The sequence below is a fragment of the Cervus elaphus genome, chromosome 5 (genome assembly GCF_910594005.1).
Source record: "Cervus elaphus chromosome 5, mCerEla1.1, whole genome shotgun sequence".
Classification (NCBI taxonomy): domain Eukaryota; kingdom Metazoa; phylum Chordata; class Mammalia; order Artiodactyla; family Cervidae; genus Cervus; species Cervus elaphus.
This window is the reverse complement of record NC_057819.1, coordinates 36144618-36162153: the sequence shown is the minus strand read 5'-3', so window position 1 is coordinate 36162153 and position 17536 is coordinate 36144618. Positions and strand designations below refer to the sequence as shown.

General features: G+C 34.0%; 1 protein-coding gene across 9 annotated transcripts in view; it reads right to left on the bottom strand.

Moving 5' to 3' along the window:
- KIAA1109 (KIAA1109 ortholog) overlaps window positions 1-17536 on the bottom strand; it is a 196559-nt gene that overhangs the window by 46959 nt on the left and 132064 nt on the right. For all 9 annotated transcript variants that reach the window (XM_043902345.1, XM_043902336.1, XM_043902343.1 and 6 more), the window contains 7 exons: window positions 13965-14209; window positions 11753-11858; window positions 7798-7895; window positions 6862-7047; window positions 5019-5187; window positions 3254-3465; window positions 1974-2172 (listed from right to left, as the gene is read on the bottom strand). In XM_043902345.1, the coding sequence (XP_043758280.1) occupies window positions 1974-2172; window positions 3254-3465; window positions 5019-5187; window positions 6862-7047; window positions 7798-7895; window positions 11753-11858; window positions 13965-14209 (1215 nt within the window). The remainder of the gene's footprint in view (window positions 1-1973; window positions 2173-3253; window positions 3466-5018; window positions 5188-6861; window positions 7048-7797; window positions 7896-11752; window positions 11859-13964; window positions 14210-17536) is intronic.

The following is a 17536-nucleotide window of genomic DNA, read 5'->3' as shown; positions in this document are numbered from 1 at the left end:
AAAATTCCTAACACACAATCCTACTTCTTATTTCTCTGCCCTAAACTCGACTCTTTAAAAAAAACATTATCAGTTACATGCAAGTATACTTATTACTAATAAAAACTACAAAATAGTAAACTACTTGGCAAATTTGCAATTTGGAATTCTTTTTTATCAACAAAACAACTACTCTACTCACCTCCTTTGCCATCCTCCCAAGACACCCAACAATAAGCACGTTACAAATACAAGTCATTTGATAACCTCCAAAACTCAAAATAAATTATGATTTTCACAATTATTATAGCATGTTAGTGTTCTACTTTGTTGGTAATAATGTCCACTGAAGTGCTAAGTTGTTGTTTATATTAATATGTTTTTGATTTTGAGTCAGACGTATATTTCTTATGCATTTCCCCTTTGTTTAAACTGTTAAGGAAACAGTATTCTTCCTTTGCTTCCAAATATATTTTATCCAATATGACTACAATGATGACAAAATATCACCTTAATAAAAATCAATAGGTTTAAATTTATTTTAAGGAGAAAAAAATCACACAAACAAAAGACAGTTATGGTGACTTTTTAAAACATATATGTAACAACCATGTAAAATGATTATTTGTAAAGGTCGCTAATGAAGGCTATTTTTGGTCTTTTGGGTATTAAGCATGAGTACTTTGATAGCAAGTCTTCTTAATAACCTGAAGTATTTCAAAGACATTCTAGTATTTTACCTATTAATTACTTAAATGCAAAGCATTCAAAACCAGGAATTTCACCTAAAATTTTACCGAAATTAAATACCAAAACTTTAATTTTTTGATATGAAAACACTGGAAAGTCTTCCAAATACCTAAAGAAAACCCACAACTGGAGGAATTTTCTTCCAATGGAGAGAGGGGAAAATTGCTAAATAATAGCATATAATCTTTTGGAAAGTAAGTATTAATTTTGGTCTACAGATTAACTGAGGGATTTTAATTCACAACCTTTAATTCTCAAGTATAACTTTTCATTGTAAGATTAATGATACTTTATCAAATCTGCTATAATGTTTAAAATATTAAAATAAAAATAAACCCCTGTATCTTCAAAATAGCATATTAAACACAGCTTCAGTTATTCCCAACCTTGAGCATTATGGAATCAGAGGAATTCACCCAAATTATACTCTGTATACTACATATTTGGAAGCGTGGATTTACTTATGGCTCAAGTTCCTGGTTATCCTGTATTATGATATAGAATGAACTGGATCTTATACATATATCACTTTCTTTCAATATTCCCACAGAATAAAGATACTTTACTGTCAGGGGACGTTCAACTTTAAGGGATCCAATATGTTTTCTCCCTTTGTGTGCAGTTTCTCAAGGACTCTCTGTTCCTTATCAGTTCCTGGAAAACAGGAACGAGCAGAGCTGCACGCAGTTCTTAGGACTGAGATCATGGGAAAGAGCACCTGCTTGGATTCCCTTCAGTGACTCCCTTCAGTGACCTTTTACTCAAAGGACTATCCATTTTGTTGCAACTAGTGGAATTTCATTCTTTTTAATGGCTGAATAATCATTTTTTTTTTTTTAATTGAAGATATATAAGCATGTGTTTCTGCAAATAAAGCACCCTTGTTTCACTCGAGACTTGAGTCCCTTGCATCCTTCTTCTCGTCAACTCCAGTCCCCAGGTACCGGTCTACGAAGACCGTGACACTTTACGTGGTCATTCATAAATCAATTACAGGAAAAATCAGGGGGTGAGCAAATGCTACACCATCAATAAGAATATCAGGTTGGTTTACTTACCCAAACTACTGAAAGCTGCAGTTTTTCACAAATATGTTCTGGTATCTTTAATTAGAAGTAGTCTTTATTTCACAAAGTCTCATAAAATTCCTACATGTGAACATCCTTTAGTTTTACTAAGGAAGATGGGATTATTTTTAATTTTTAAAAATTATAAAGCTCATACAGAAAATAAGAGACACTCACAGGCATTCATCACTAGGTCCCCACGAATTTCTGGTTTCCAGTCATCCCATGATGTCTCAAAGCCATCAGCAAAACGGATACAAAAGTTTTTGAAATGCCCTTTACTGACTAGAGATTCTGAAGAACAAGCAGTGATGAGAGTACTTTCAATGGTCAGTACTAAGGCAGAACCAGTGTCAAGGTCTCCAGTGTGATTAGACTGCAAAATACATTAATGAGACAAAAGGTGACAATGTTTAAAGTTTGGAAATCTAGGATTTAGAAGACCCAACATATAGAAAGAGTCAACCCTAGAGAGCTTTGTTAAAAAGCAGCTTAGAAAGATGCTACTTTAAAACATTAAACTGCCCATGTGATATGCACTTGCCATTTAGTTTTTTAAAAACTAAACGTGTAAAAGGCTGATTATCTATTTTTTAAAATCTCAAGTCTCTGCTTTAGTTGTGGGGAACATCTTCATTTTGACAACCATCCCTGCTGTGTATAGCCTTCCCGAGCTCTGTCCAACATGCTGTATTATCATTTTTCAACTCCTGAAGCACAAACATAACACATACTGCCAATCCTCAACCCAGAATTTTCTTAACACTTTCCTGTCAGACAATAACTAGAAGGTAAATTCATTCAACAACTGGTTACAGGTTAAGGTAAATTATAACAATAAAACACAGACCTCTGTATTTGTTATAATCGTAACTTCTTAGCATAATAGGGGTTCACAGCTTTTTCTCTTTTACAAATGAGCATGCAAACATGCATTCCCGAGAACTGTTCTTAAACCACAAAGAGTATTTCTGCTTTATCTAGTACACATAACTTGGAAGTTTGTTACCATTAAATATTACAGTTTAAAAGACTTTGGAATTTCCCTACCCTGTTTTAGATGAATTTATTAAATATTATATCATATTCTTAAATATGCCATGTTTCTATTTTGTCAACAAGTATATGCCAAAGATGTCTTTGCTAAATATAAAGTAAAAATATTTTAAAACTAAGCTGCATATTTTCCAAGGTAAAAATGAAGATTTATTAGATGGGTGTCAATCTCATTACTGTTATGAGGCACATCAGAATGAGTCAGAGAAAAGTTTCATGAGATCCACATTTAATACTCTGTGGATGAATAATGTTGGAAGGAGTTCAATCTTACTATTTATTAAACTCAAGTTATAAACTGTTATCCTGGAAATATTTATTGTTATACTCTGTACACACAAAAAAATGGTTAGTAGAAATGTTTGGTTCTAAATCTTGGACTATGATTCTCTTTTTAATACCTGTGCAGTATTCGTGATAGGCAGGCAAATTCCCAGGTCATTCACAGTGAGCTGCAGGAAGAGAGTCCCAAATGCCTGGGCTGACGTTTGCTGGATACCAGGCAGCATATCTACCACTTCCTTCGTAGCCATATGAATATCTTTATGTAAAGCCATTCGTTGTTCATTCCAGTTGTCATATGCAGCCTTATAATTCAGCCAAAACAGCACAGCTTTTGATAATTAAGACAGGGCAAAGGAAATATTAAAATCAAAGCTGTAAATCTACATGGCAAGTAAAACTGTTGATTAATAAAAATTAGCCTGTTGATTAATAAATATTAGCCCCAGGAAATTATAGCATTAGAATTAGAAAGAATCTAAGAGGACATAGTCAACCAGACAAATGAAAAAAGTAGAAAGCAGGAAACTGCAAAATGGCAAAACACAGAAGATAATTCAGGTCTAGTCACTCATTTAATGAATTACTTGTGGAATGCCTACTATATGCTAAGCATTGGGACGGGATCACAAAGGAAAACACATATGGTCCCTGACCGTACAAAGCTTTCTGTTACAACTGTTAAAAATTCTTGAAGAGGTATGTAGTACTAGAAGCATACATTTTAAAAGTGTGATTTAGAGAGAGGAGTAAAAAACATTTGAGTTTGTAATAAGAATGAAATCTTTAGGTAAATAAACCATCATTTAATGCTATATATAGAGGGGGAGTCTTAAGAGAAGATAAAGATGAAGAGGTCAGAGAAGCAGAAGGAAAAGCAAGAGTTATGGCATGGATACAAGAGTAGAAAGTACTTTTAAGGAACCACTGGAAGCTGACCAGAGGATGGTAAGATGAGAAATGAAAAAAAAAGTGTACCAGATTTAGAAAAACAAAATGTTAGAGGTAGTTTTCTAACAAACTGATCTTATCAACAGCCAATGCCCATCACCAATTTATTTTATGGCTTCATAAATGGTTCTTTATTACTTCTAAAATAACAATTACTATTTGCCCAAGAGACATTAATTAGATCCTATCATTTAGCCTTATTTCTCATCATTTTCCTTCATGAAAGTTGCTGCTATATTTTCTCGGGCCCCTGTGCTGATATATATTTATATATGTATATTCCTTTTCTTTTTCACCTGGCAAATATTTATTTAGTTCCTAACTACAGAGGTAAAATAGGACATTTCCTATCACCCAAGTAAACTCCTAACTCCAAGTTGAACCTAAAAAAGTAGTTTCTTCTCTGAGAAGCACAGAGAAAGTTAGAGAACTCCCTAATATATCAGAAGAAAAAAAAAGTATGTGTGTATATATATACATATACATATATGTGTATATATATATCTCAACTCTGCAGTCTACTTTGCTCTCTTTCCACTGAACTGAGAGCTCCTTGAGGGCAGAGTTCCTGTTTTCCGTGTTTATATTCCACTTCTATATAGTGAACAATAAATGTTTATAGAATAATTGAATAAAGACAGTGCCAAGAAGAATGGGTGCAATAGTTACCCAAACCAAAAAACTTAGCATTAAAATTAAAATTCTGAATCAGACATTCCTATAGATTCATGTAAAAAGCAAGGAACTTTAAAAAGTAAAGTAACTTCAAAAACTGATGAGAATACACAAGAAACTTTTTTTGGATGCTCACATTTCAAATTTCAGAGACATTTACTGTCAAGCATTTACGCTGGTAAACTACAGATGACTTTCTCTAGTATTACCAAAACATTTCTAAATCTGACAATGTAGTATTGATAGATTTCATCTTACCTCTATCAAAGGCCACAGGCTGTGCATAAACAATTGGTCGATTCAAGGTAATAAGCACAGCTTCCCTATCTGAAGAACCACTGATTTCTTCTCGCAGGGCATTTCTTAATCCAATTCTAGTTTTAAAATAGGCAACTTGATGAAAATCAGAACCAGCTTCCTCATAAACCTAAGATAAAATGAAAAGCTCAATAAAATCAAATAACGAAAATGTTTTAAATGTTTTAATTTTAAAAATTAAAAGTTTTAACACCATTAATGGTGAAAGTGAAAGCCCTCAGTTGTGTCCGACTCTGCAACCCATGAACTATACAGTCCATGGAATTCTCCAGGCCAGAATACTGGAGTGGGTAGCCTTTCCCTTCTCCAGGGGATCTTCCCAACCCAGGGATCGAACCCAGGTCTCCCACATTGCAGGCGGATTCTTTACCAGCTGAGCCACAAGGGAAGCCCAAGAATACTGGAGTGGGTACCTATCCCTTCTCCAGGGGATCTTCCTGACCCAGGAATTGAATTGCGGTCTCCTGCATTGCAGGCAGACTCTTTACCAACTGAGCTATCAGGGAAGCTGGTATTGTTCACCAAAAGAACTACAGTACACTTTTCTTCATTTCATTTGTTAATGATAAATTCCTGATACTCTATACCATAACATTTGAAATTAATATACAATATGAATGGGTATGTAAGAAATAAACAGAAGTGATACATAAAATTTGTACAACAGCTAGGATTAGGTTCATATCCTCAATGGCAAGATAATTAGATCTCTCAAACTGTGCTTCTATTAGAAAAAATTAGTTTTTCTAGAGATGACATGAAAATTTTGTTCATTTATTCCTCAACATAATCTTTAATATAGCCATTCAACTTTAAAAGTGTGATTGGTATTCTTTTAATCAGTTCTTCAAAGAAAAGAAGGAAAATGATTAAAAATCTACCTAATTTTTAGCAAAACAGAAATTCCCTCATGAGCTATGAAAGCTGTTTTTATAAAACAGAATCCGATTTACTACTCTGTGTGTGTGTGTGTGTATGTTTAACTTTACATGTTTAACATTATGGCACGCAAAATTTGCCATTATTCAAACAGGAGCTTAGTCGCTCATTCATGTTTGACTCTTTGTGACCCCATGGACTGTAGGCTGCCAGGCTCCTCTGTCCATGGGGATTTTCCAGGCACGAATACTGGAGTGGGTTGCCATGCCCTCCTCCAGGGGATATTCCCAACCCCAGGATCAAACCCAGGTTTCCTACATTGCAGGCAGGTTCTTTACCATCTGAGCCACGAGGGAAGCCCAGTAACATTTTACAGATTGACTAATGTTAATACAGTGGGCTTCCTAGGTGGCACTAGTGGTAAAGAACCTGCCTGGCAAATGCAGGTAATGCAGATTCAATCCCTGGGTCGGGAAGATCCCTGGAGAAAGCCACGGCAACCCACTCCAATATTCCTGTCTGGAGAATCCCATAGACAGAGGAGCCTGGTGGGCCACACTCCATAGGGTCACACAGAGTTGGACGTGATTGAAGCTACTTAGCACGCATGCAGTGTTAATACAGAGTGTTAACAAAATCAAGAGAAATTATAAGTATTCATGCAGATACTAGATTAAATTTCATGTGATTGTATTTGCCAGAACAATATACTGCCAAAATACTCAAATTAAATGCCAGATAAAATTATAAGGGCCTTCTTTAATGAATTTTCATTAGAATTTACAATCAAATTTTCAGAGCTTAAACTAAATACTTTGTAAAGTATAATAATACTTAAAGTAGTTCAAAATGTTTTGCAGGGTTTCAAAGTCACAGTTTTAATATCAACATATTCAGCACTCACCTGATGTTTGACAATCTGTCCTAAAGCCAGATTTAAATCCACTTGGCATTTACCAAACAGTTTCAGATAGCTGCTACTTCCTGGTGAAGCTTTGGTTTGAAGTCTGTTTGAAAGTTCCAGTTCAATCAACCCAGTTTCAAATCTTACAGCTCTCATTGAGGGAGTTGTGGCCGTTACCTGAATACCCTAGTAGTTTATATATGTTTGGAGGAAAAAAAGAATCTTAAATCAACAATACACACCCATTCAAATGAAATCTTTCAGTATGTGATAAATAAAATACCATGTTCTAAAATATCTTGGATATCTATTGAACTGATAAAACTGGCAACATCCTTTAATTTCTCAAGTCAGTAGGAACTTTTTTAGCTATTAAATTACATTTCAGTATTTTGTATTCAAAATACAGACTCTTCATGGGTTAAATACATTAATTACAAGTAACTATTTGGTATGAATAATTTTTATTTTTAAGAACACTAATATCTTAAATATTAGAAGCAATAAGATTTACATTAAGGTATAATTTTAATTGGACAAGTGTACAAAACATTTCTTACAGAGTAATTTATAATAGCAATAATTAGAAAAAATCAAAATGTTCATTAGAAGGAAGTACTTAAATTGTTAGAACTTTATAATATATAGCACAGCAGTGTAAGAAGATAAAGCAGATCTAAATGTTCTGAAGTGGAAAGGTATTCAAATTTTTTAAAAATGCAGAAATATATATATATATATTTAAATACAAACAGGAAAAGTCCTAAAGGATATTCAATTATTAAAGCTTCTTATCTGAGTGGATAGGGTTATATTTAATACTTCAATTTTATTTTCTGATTGGCATATTCATGTATCATATGAGTTTTCTATAAGTATACATTAAGTGGAAAAATACTTCTTAAGGAATCATTATTATATTATTATTTATGTTACCTTAAACTGCAAGTTCAAAGAATAAAGTAGAATTTTAGGCTTCTCTCCATCCGCTGTTCCATCATGTTCATTCCAAAGAGGAATAGGCTGCTCCCCGCCTAAAAGAGGTTAACTAATTAAATAATTGAAGGTCTGAGGCAATTTCTTCAAAAGGAATAGAGTAATTATGTTATGTGTTTAAACACACACACAATATTCTCTTTTTACTGATCATTAACTGAATCTTTAACAGGGAACTCTAGCCATGCCACATTTCACTTAGTAAGATATAAGGCAGGGATAGTACTACATATATAGAAAATTAAGAACTTTTTATATGGCCTAAATTAAAACATTATACATATAAGTATACCAAACATGATTATACATCTCAGAAAATATATTTGAAGGAAAAAGTACAATGAAAAAATTTCTTCAATCAAAAATATGACCTTGGTTATTTATTTCTACATGTTCTATAAACAAAAAAGAATGAAAGAAAAACTAAATGTGGAGCAATGAAAAATAAGATAACAGATTTTAATAACAAAGAGTGTGATAATAAAAGTTTGGCCTATACATTAAAAAAAAAATGGAGGTAGAGGACCCTGGGGATAAAGTTCCTATTAATAAACCACTTGTTGCTTAGGCTATGTGGTATTCAGGAAAGAAAGTTCCAACATTCTGAAATCCAACCTCTACTTCCACTTCTCTTTGTCTTACTGTAAAAGCTTTTCTGCATGTTTATCTTTCAAACATTCTATCTCAAAATGATTCCTCTATGTGTATTGAATTTAGCATCATCCAAGGGAGCAAATGTAAGTGAGATGGGAAGCTTCTTCCCAGTAGGTAATAAATTAATGTAATTCATCACATCAACAGGCTAAAGCATAAAAGTCACATGATCATATTAAGAGATGCAGAAAAAGCATTTGACAAAATTCAAAACCTACTGATAAAACTTTCAGTAAACTAAAACAGAGCAGAACTTCCTCAATTTGATAGAGAATATCTACAAAAAAAATCTTCAGCTAAAACCATGCTAATTGGTGAAAAGCTTTCCGTTTTCCCACTATGATAATGTACAAAGCAAGCATAGCCCCTCTTACCAATCCTTTTCAACATCATACAAGAAGTCCTAGCTAATGCAATATGACAAGAAAAGGAAATAAAAGATATACAAATTGGGAAGGAAGAAATAAAACTGTCTTTGTTCACAAATGACTTGATCATCTATGTAGAAGTTCCTGGAACCAATAAGTGAGTATAGCAAGGTCACAGGATACAAAGTTTAATAATATATAAACATCAATCACTTTCCTATACAGCAGCAATAAACAGTGGAATGTGAAATTTAAAACCCAATACCATTTACATTTCCACAAAAATTAAAATGCTTAGGTATTACTATAAATTAACAACATATACACAAGATGTACATGAGAAAAACTACAAAACTCTGATAAAAGATAGACATCAGTTCTCAACTTGATCTCTAAATTCAATGCAATCCAAATCTAAATCTTACCAACTTATTTTGTGGATATCAACAAACTCATTCTAAGGTGTATGTGAAGAGACAAAATACCCAGAATACCCAATAAAATATTTAAATAGAAGGACTAACCAGAAAGCTGAATATCTTTTACATAGTTTCAAAAAATTTTAATTTAAAAGACAAGCTCTGCCTCTTACAAAATGTACTACACAATCCTTTTAGTTTATAGAAATATCAGAGACACTATTAAGTCACATTAACTCTACAGTTTTCTACCTTGTTATGAATTAAACATATACCTGATCTAATTGTAAAAATGGTAACCTTATTTCATATATATAAAAATATATTACTAATACATTACAAATACATTACATACATAGGGCTGTACATAATGAAAGATAGATGTGCTCTCTTTACTAGGTCAGTGCTTACCTACAGCTTTCTGAAACCCAGGCAGTCTATGTACAATTAAGATTCTAAGAACTGATTCTTCAAAAAAGAATTTTCCTAACAAACTTGATGATGGTTGTGAACATGAGTATGCCTATGCAACAGAAAATATCCTAAAGCTAAATGTAACATAAAGGGAAAGCATGAGGAAAAAGTTTTAAAAATAAATAAGGAAAATAATCATGAGGATTATGGGAGAGTAGGGAAGCAATACAGATATTAGAATACTAAGAAATTGGGCTACAAGGATTCAAAGCATTCCCTCTCAATAATCTGTTACATTCTCTGGTTTTGAGAAAGATAAGGGAACATCTGTGTTCCATGAGGCCCTGGACCAGCTGGATGATATGTGACTTATGTTTCAGCTATTTTCCTAGGAGTCATGCTGTCTCTACAGTCAGGAAGGAATGGTTCAGGGAGCAGATATAGCCACTAAATGACATTGGCATCATTTCTGAGCTTTTTATTTTTCAGTGATTGGCAAGTCTTCATGGGTGGAACATTAATTTCCAGTTTTCTTTTCCAGTTCATTATTCATAGACCTACTTTTCTTATAAATCCTAGCAATGTAATTCAAAGGTTAAGAAAAGCCTTTCTCTTTCATCAAAACCAGTTTAAGTACGGCTTACAGTACCATACTAATACCAGGAACTCTACACTTGTACTGTAAGAGATACAAGATTAGTTACTAGAAGGGTTTGTTTTTTTAATTACACATATTTAGCAATAGCAGTCTTGAAAAAGTCTTAATTTGTACAGACAGTGTTCTAATGTGACTTTAACCAGGTAAATGGGCCACATCAAAACTTCTGTATATCTCCAAGAAGAGACACCTTCAGTGGCAGAAAGGGCTTCTGCTATATATTCATCCCTTCCTAAACGGTTTGTATTCAACCATTTTCAGAAAAATTCCAAGACTCCCAGTTGATTTAATTGTTCTACTTCACTTGTAAGTTTCTATACTTCTGTTAGGCCTCGTCAATGTGACCATCAAGTAGCTTCCTAACCTCAGACACAACCAGAACCAACCGAGGAGAACCAGGAAAATCTCTTGCACACACAGCTGCTATACATAATTCAATTTCCTAATCCATGTTCTGTCCTCCTTCAAAGCCTTATCAAATACTGGCCCATAAGCTCTGCCTTAATCTTCTCTTCTTTCTTGCCAAATGAGACTTCAGTTGTGAAGTTTTGAATATGACATCCTCTGTGTGAAGCCTTTTCTGATTCCTTAGAATACGTTAGTTTTTCCTTTGACATAGACACAGCACCCTCTTCTTGTCATTCAGAGAACTCATCACAATTATAATTGAATAGATACTTAATAAATTTGTAAAATGAATTAATTTATTCATCAACAATGGAGGAATCCCCTCTTGATGCCATTTTATTGGTGAAGCTTAACTATTATTTTAACACGATTATTTATATTCACTTTGGAAATATTCAGCCTCAAGAACTGTTATAAAGTCAACTTGTTTTCCACCCTAATTCCTCTTAATACTCTATCTTGTGAATTAAAAATCAAATAAACATTTTTAAATAAGACATATATTTCCTGTTAAAATGTAAAGTAGGGATTAAGAAGGTTACTTGTAATCTACTCTTGAGAAACAGCAAAAATATAATAAAGGTTGCTACAGACAATTTACCATGTAACCAGCATATAGTTACCATCTGATATAGAGTAAAATCAAAATCTTAACACTGATCTAAATTCTGTCCACAATGATTAAGATTAGTTAATTAATAGACACACACTAAGCTGTTTTTTTTTTTTTTTGGATGGGAAGCATAAGGGATTTGTGTAGTTTATAGTAAATAAATTGTAAATGTATATATTACACATAAAAAAAGTAATAAGCAGGAGCATCTGTAGGTGAGAAATCCATTAAAGGAATACAGAGTTGTTAGGGAGTTAACAATTTTATCTAAATGACAAAATCAATACTTATACCACTGGTACGTGGACCATCCTATAGGCAGTGAGAATGTTCTATATTGTAAGGTAGCAGATCATCTTACCAGAAACTTTTTGTATTACTTCATTAACTTCCTTCATGAATACTTTCTGTACAAATACCAGGTGATTTAGAAGATCAGTTGTAAGATTATGTTCAAAGGAACCAACCTGCCAAACAAAATCAGAATATTAGATTAACATATTGACTATATTAGTCTTAAATACATCTCACATAAGTCATCCCAAACTCTGAGGAAGAACAATTACTTACATGATACTTGAAATTAATATACTGAAGGAGGGTCAAAATATTCAGATTCCTTAATACTCTACTGGCCTGACATTGTTAGATACCGTTTCCCCTTTTTTTAAAAAAAAATAACAGTAGCCAATGAGGTAAGAGAAATCTTTTGAAAATGAATGAAAATTATACTTTATGTAACCTAATTTCAATACTGATTATATGGAGTAATATTTATTTTTAATGACCACTGTTTTAGTGTTAGAACAATGGACCAGTATAAGTGAAAGTAAATGTTTTTACTCATTCAAATATTTATTGACCATCTACTCTGTGTATTGCATTAGATGTTAAGAATACAACTGTGAATAAAAACAACAAAATTACGGTTCTCATGAAACATATTAGCTTACATGAAGCTGAATTAGCAAATCAGATATACTAAACTCAGCTTTACTATTAATACATGTCCTATGATTAGTATAAAGAATTTCTGACAACAATGAACTAACAGATTAAATAGAAAGCAGGCCTTAGTTGGATTTGAGTTTATTTATAATGAATCGAAGCATCTTTATGAGTAAGGCAAAAGCTTCAACATTTGTCACTTTGATAGTGTTCCTATGTTGATCAAAAGTTAAGTGCAAAATACATGTAAGCAGTCTTAAATGAGAAGTCACATAAAGTCTAAGTTGCACTGGGTACTTTCATTGTGGATAGAGTAGTATCAAATGGGAAAAGATGATTTTCACATGTGTCTATTTCAGGCCACAGTAAAATGGGCAACTCTCACAGAGATGCAACTTTAGACTCTTTCAAATGCTTATAATTTAACTGCATTCTCAGTATATTTAGGATGGTGTTCTGCCCCAATTATAAACTTTATATCTTTATAATAGCTAATATTGGTAAGGAATTATGCAATATAATGGTTGGATTTCCTTTATTTTCTTTCAAATGAAATATTAATAATAGTATTGCTAAACTAGAGTTTGGGACACTTATTTTTCAGAAGTAGAAAGCACAAATGAAATAGGCTTTATAATCTACTTTTTACTAAGTAAATATTAGACTTCTAGCATGTTGTACATGAGAGGTTCTAGGACAAGCAAAGTCTAAAGAAGGGAAACCAGACTTAACCATATCCTACAAGCTATAATATTTCTAGAAAGAAGCCAAAGAGCATTCTTATAGATGCTTCAGATTCTAGAGAATAAAATTTATAAAACAAATAATTTCTGAAAAGGTTGCAGTTTTTTCTAACGAAGTAAGCTGAGGGACAAGTATGCCTTTGACTCAAGCATCTCTCAATTGATAGCTGGGGGGCTTAGGGAAAGTCATTTAATCTCTTTAAATTCAATTATCTACTGTAACAAATTAGGACAGTAACAACTGACCTGCTTACCACGAATCAAATGAAAAACATACTCAAATGCTTTTTAAACTTGTGATAATTGTACAGTATATAAAGGGAAAAAATAATGATGGAATCAGGTATGCTGTTTTCAACTTGCCCTAGTGCAAAAATTAGTCTGTGAATGTGCTTATAATTATTTTCTCTCTCTGTGTGACCTTTATATTGTTAATAAGTATGTATACCTAGATGAATCATGTAATCACCCTAAAGGTTCAGTTTCTCTACTTATAAATGAGAATAAAATATCCATCTCAAAGGACTGATTTAAGAACTGTACAAGTCAGTGGCACATGCAGCACCTGACAAATGTTAAATACTATTAGCTTTTTTATAATCAAAAGAATAATGAAAATATGGCAGAGAGGCATGTGAAAACCAATACAATAAATATGAACCCAAAGATGACTAAAACAAGAAAAAAATGTTTAACTAAAACTATAAGGAGAGAGACACCTATACACACACACACACTCCCACCAGACACAGTACAAAATTCTGTAGGAATAAATGATTTGATGATTTCTCTCAAAAATTTGGATCACTACATATTTTGGTACACCTAAAGCCCGAAGGCTCCTAAATTACAAAGAATAAGACAATTTAAAAGTGAACTTACTTCTGCCACACAACGTAGATAATTTCCCTGTAAATAGTACCCTTGTTTAGAAGGCAGTTCATCTATACTCCACACTTGATCTGAGTAACTATCATGCTCTTCCATTATATATTTCCCTGACATAGTAACTGGAGGAAGGTTAAGACTGGCAGAAGGAGGAATGGTTGACATATCTGTGGCAGAAACTTTTGAAGTGAAACGCAATCTGTGGTTTGGCAGCTCAAATGTAAACCTGGTCTGTGCACCTGTAAGAAAAAAAGAGAAATTATTTTTGTTGTTCAGGTGCTCATTCACTCATTTCATTACTTACTTATGTCCAATGCATATGAAAAAAAGTATGCATTTCCCAAAACCTATGTTTAAAGATATGAGAAGGATACTTTAAATTTGCTTACAAAATTTTCCTGTCTTTAAACATATGTAGCCCCAATACTTTGGCCACCTGAAAAAAGCTGACTCACTGGAAAAGATCCTAATGCTGGGAAAGAAGCAAAATGCTGAAGCAAAAGGAGAAGGGGGCAGCAGAGGATGAGATGGTTAGATAACATCACCAACTCAATGGACACGAATCTGATCAAACCTTGGGAAATAGTGAAGAACAGGGGAGCCTGGCATCACAAAGAATCAGACATGACTTAGTAACTGAATAACAACAAATGGTTACTATAAACAGTCAGCCAGTATTATTAAGCCAGCAACTATCACTTATTAAGCCTAAAAGGTGTGCAGCACTGGTGCTAGAGAAACACTTAAAAATGTTTTTTATTTCACAGAAGGTAGAAAAGAAACTGCCCCTTATTACAAGAGTTAAAACAAGAGAAATTCACTAAGTGCAAAAACAAAACAAAAAAACAGAAAACACTAATCCACACAATGTTTTCTTCACAGAGAACAGTTAGCAGTTGATAACTTGCCTCCTGATCCCGACTTGGTATGGAACGGGACAGTGAAACTGTCAAATCAATTAAATTATACTCACTGAAAACATTCATCAAGTATAAAATTATATAATTGCATGTATCTTTGACTTTAACAATAATTAATAATGGGACCATATTCCAAATAAGGATGTGGTATGAGTTGTAGTTTACTGCTGGTTCTAAACACTTAAATCAACAATTTGGCATGTAGTTGTTCAATTATAAATATACAACCTGTACCATTATTCAGGCCAAATTTCCCCAATTCCTTATGAGGGAATTAAAGAGTAGCAGAAACTTTATTAAAATCAAGATCTGTGGCCAGGAATAAATACATACACATACACACACTACACACACGCACACAGACACACACATATAAATAAATACATTTATTCACAAATCCTTATTGCCAAATTCAGACTTAAATTGAAGAAAGTAAGGGAAAATCAGTAGACCATTCGGGTATGACCTATATCAAATCCCGTACACACAGCTGAAGTGACAAATGGATTCAAGGGATTAGATCTGATAGACAAAATGCCTGAAGAACTATGGACCGAGGTTTGTGACACTGTACAGGAGGCAGTGATCAAGACCATCCCCATGAAAAGGAAATGCAAAATGGCAAAATGGTTGTCTGAGGAGATCTTACAAATAGTGGAGAAAAGAAAAGATGCAATAGGCAAAGGAGAAAAGGAAAGATGTACCCATTTGAATGTAGAGTTCCAAAGAATAGCAAGGAGAGATAAGAAAGCCTTCCTCAGCAATCAATGCAAAGAAATAGAGGAAAACAACAGAATGGGAAAGACTAGAAATCTCTTCAAGAAAATTAGAGATACCAAGGGAACATTTCATGCAAAGATGTACACAATAAAGGACAGAAATGGTATGAACCTAACAGAAGCAGAAGATTATTAAGAAGACGTGGCAAGAATACACAGAAAACTATACAAAAAAGATCTTCATGACCCAGATAACCACGATGGTATGATCACTCACCTAGACCCAGACATCCTGGAAATAAAAGTAAAGTGGGCCTTATGAAGCATCACTGTAAGAACAAAACTAGTGGAGGTGATGGAATTCCAGTTGAGCTATTTCAATTCCTAAAAGATGATGCTGTGAAAGTGCTGCACTTAATATGCCAGCAAATTTCGAAAACTCAGCAGTGGCCACAGGACTGGAAAAGGTCAGTTTCATTCCAATGCCAAAGAATGTCCAAACTACTGCACAATTGCACTCATCTCACATGCTAGCAAAATAATGCTCAAAATTCTCCAAACCAGGCATCAACAGTACGTGAACCGTGAACTTCCAGATGTTCAAGCTGGTTTTAGAAAAGGCAGAGGAACCAGAGATCAGATTGCCAACATCCGTTGGATCATCAAAAAAGCAAGAGAGTTCCAAAAAAACATCTATTTCTGCTTTACTGACTATGCCAAAGCCTTTGACTGTGTGGATCACAACAAACTGTGGAAAATTCTTCAAGAGATGGGAATACCAGACCATCTGACCGGTTTCCTGAGAAATCTGTATGCAGGTCAAGAAGCAACAGTTAGAACCAGACATGGAACAACGGACTGGCTCCAAATCGAGAAAGGAGTACATCAAGGCTGTATACTGTCACTCTGGTTATTTACCTTATATGCAGAATACATCATGAGAAATGCTGGGCTGGATGAAGCACAGGCTGGAATCAAGACTGCCAGGAGAAGTATCAATAACCTCAGATATGCAGAAGACACCACCCTTACGGCAGAAAGTGAAGAAGAACTAAAGAGCTTCTTGATGAAAGTGAAACAGGAGAGTGAAAAAGTTGGCTTAAAGCTCAACATTCAGAAAACTAAGATCATGGCATCTGGTCCCACCACTTCATGGCAAATAGACGGGGAAACAATGGAAACAGTGGCAGACTTTATTTTTTTGGGCTCCAAAATCACTGCAGGTGGTGACTGCAGCCATGAAATTAAAAGATGCTTGTTCCTTGGAAGAAAAGCTAAGACCAACCTAGACAGCATATTAAAAAGCAGAGACATTACTTTGCCAACAAAGGTCTGTCTAGTCAAGGCTATGGTTTTTCCAGTGGTCATGTATGGATGTGACAGTTGGAATACAAAGAAAGCTGAGTGCCAAAGAATTGATGCTTTTGAACTGTGGTGTCAGAGAAGACTCTTGAGAGTCCCTTGGACTGCAAGGAGATCCAACCAGTCCATCCTAAAGGAAATCAGTCCTGAATATTCATTGGAAAGACTGATGCTGAAGCTGAAACTCCAATACTTTGGCCACCTGATGCATAGAACTGACTCATAGGAAAAGACCCTGATTCTGGGAAAGATTGAAGGCAGGAGGAGAAGGCATAGACAAAGGATGATATGGTTGGATGGCATCATCAACTCTATGGACATGAGTTTGAGTAAGCTCTGTGAGCTAGTGAGGGACATGGAGGCCTGATGTGCTGCAGTCCATGGGGTCACAAAGACTAAGCGACTGAACTGAACTGATTCACATATGTGTATATATGTTTTATAACTATTAATGTAATTTATAATGTTAATAGAATAGAGAAAAATATTTTAACAGATTGAAAAAAGTATCCAATAATAAGGATTCACAAATTATTCTTAGAAACTCAGCACACTAGGAATAAAA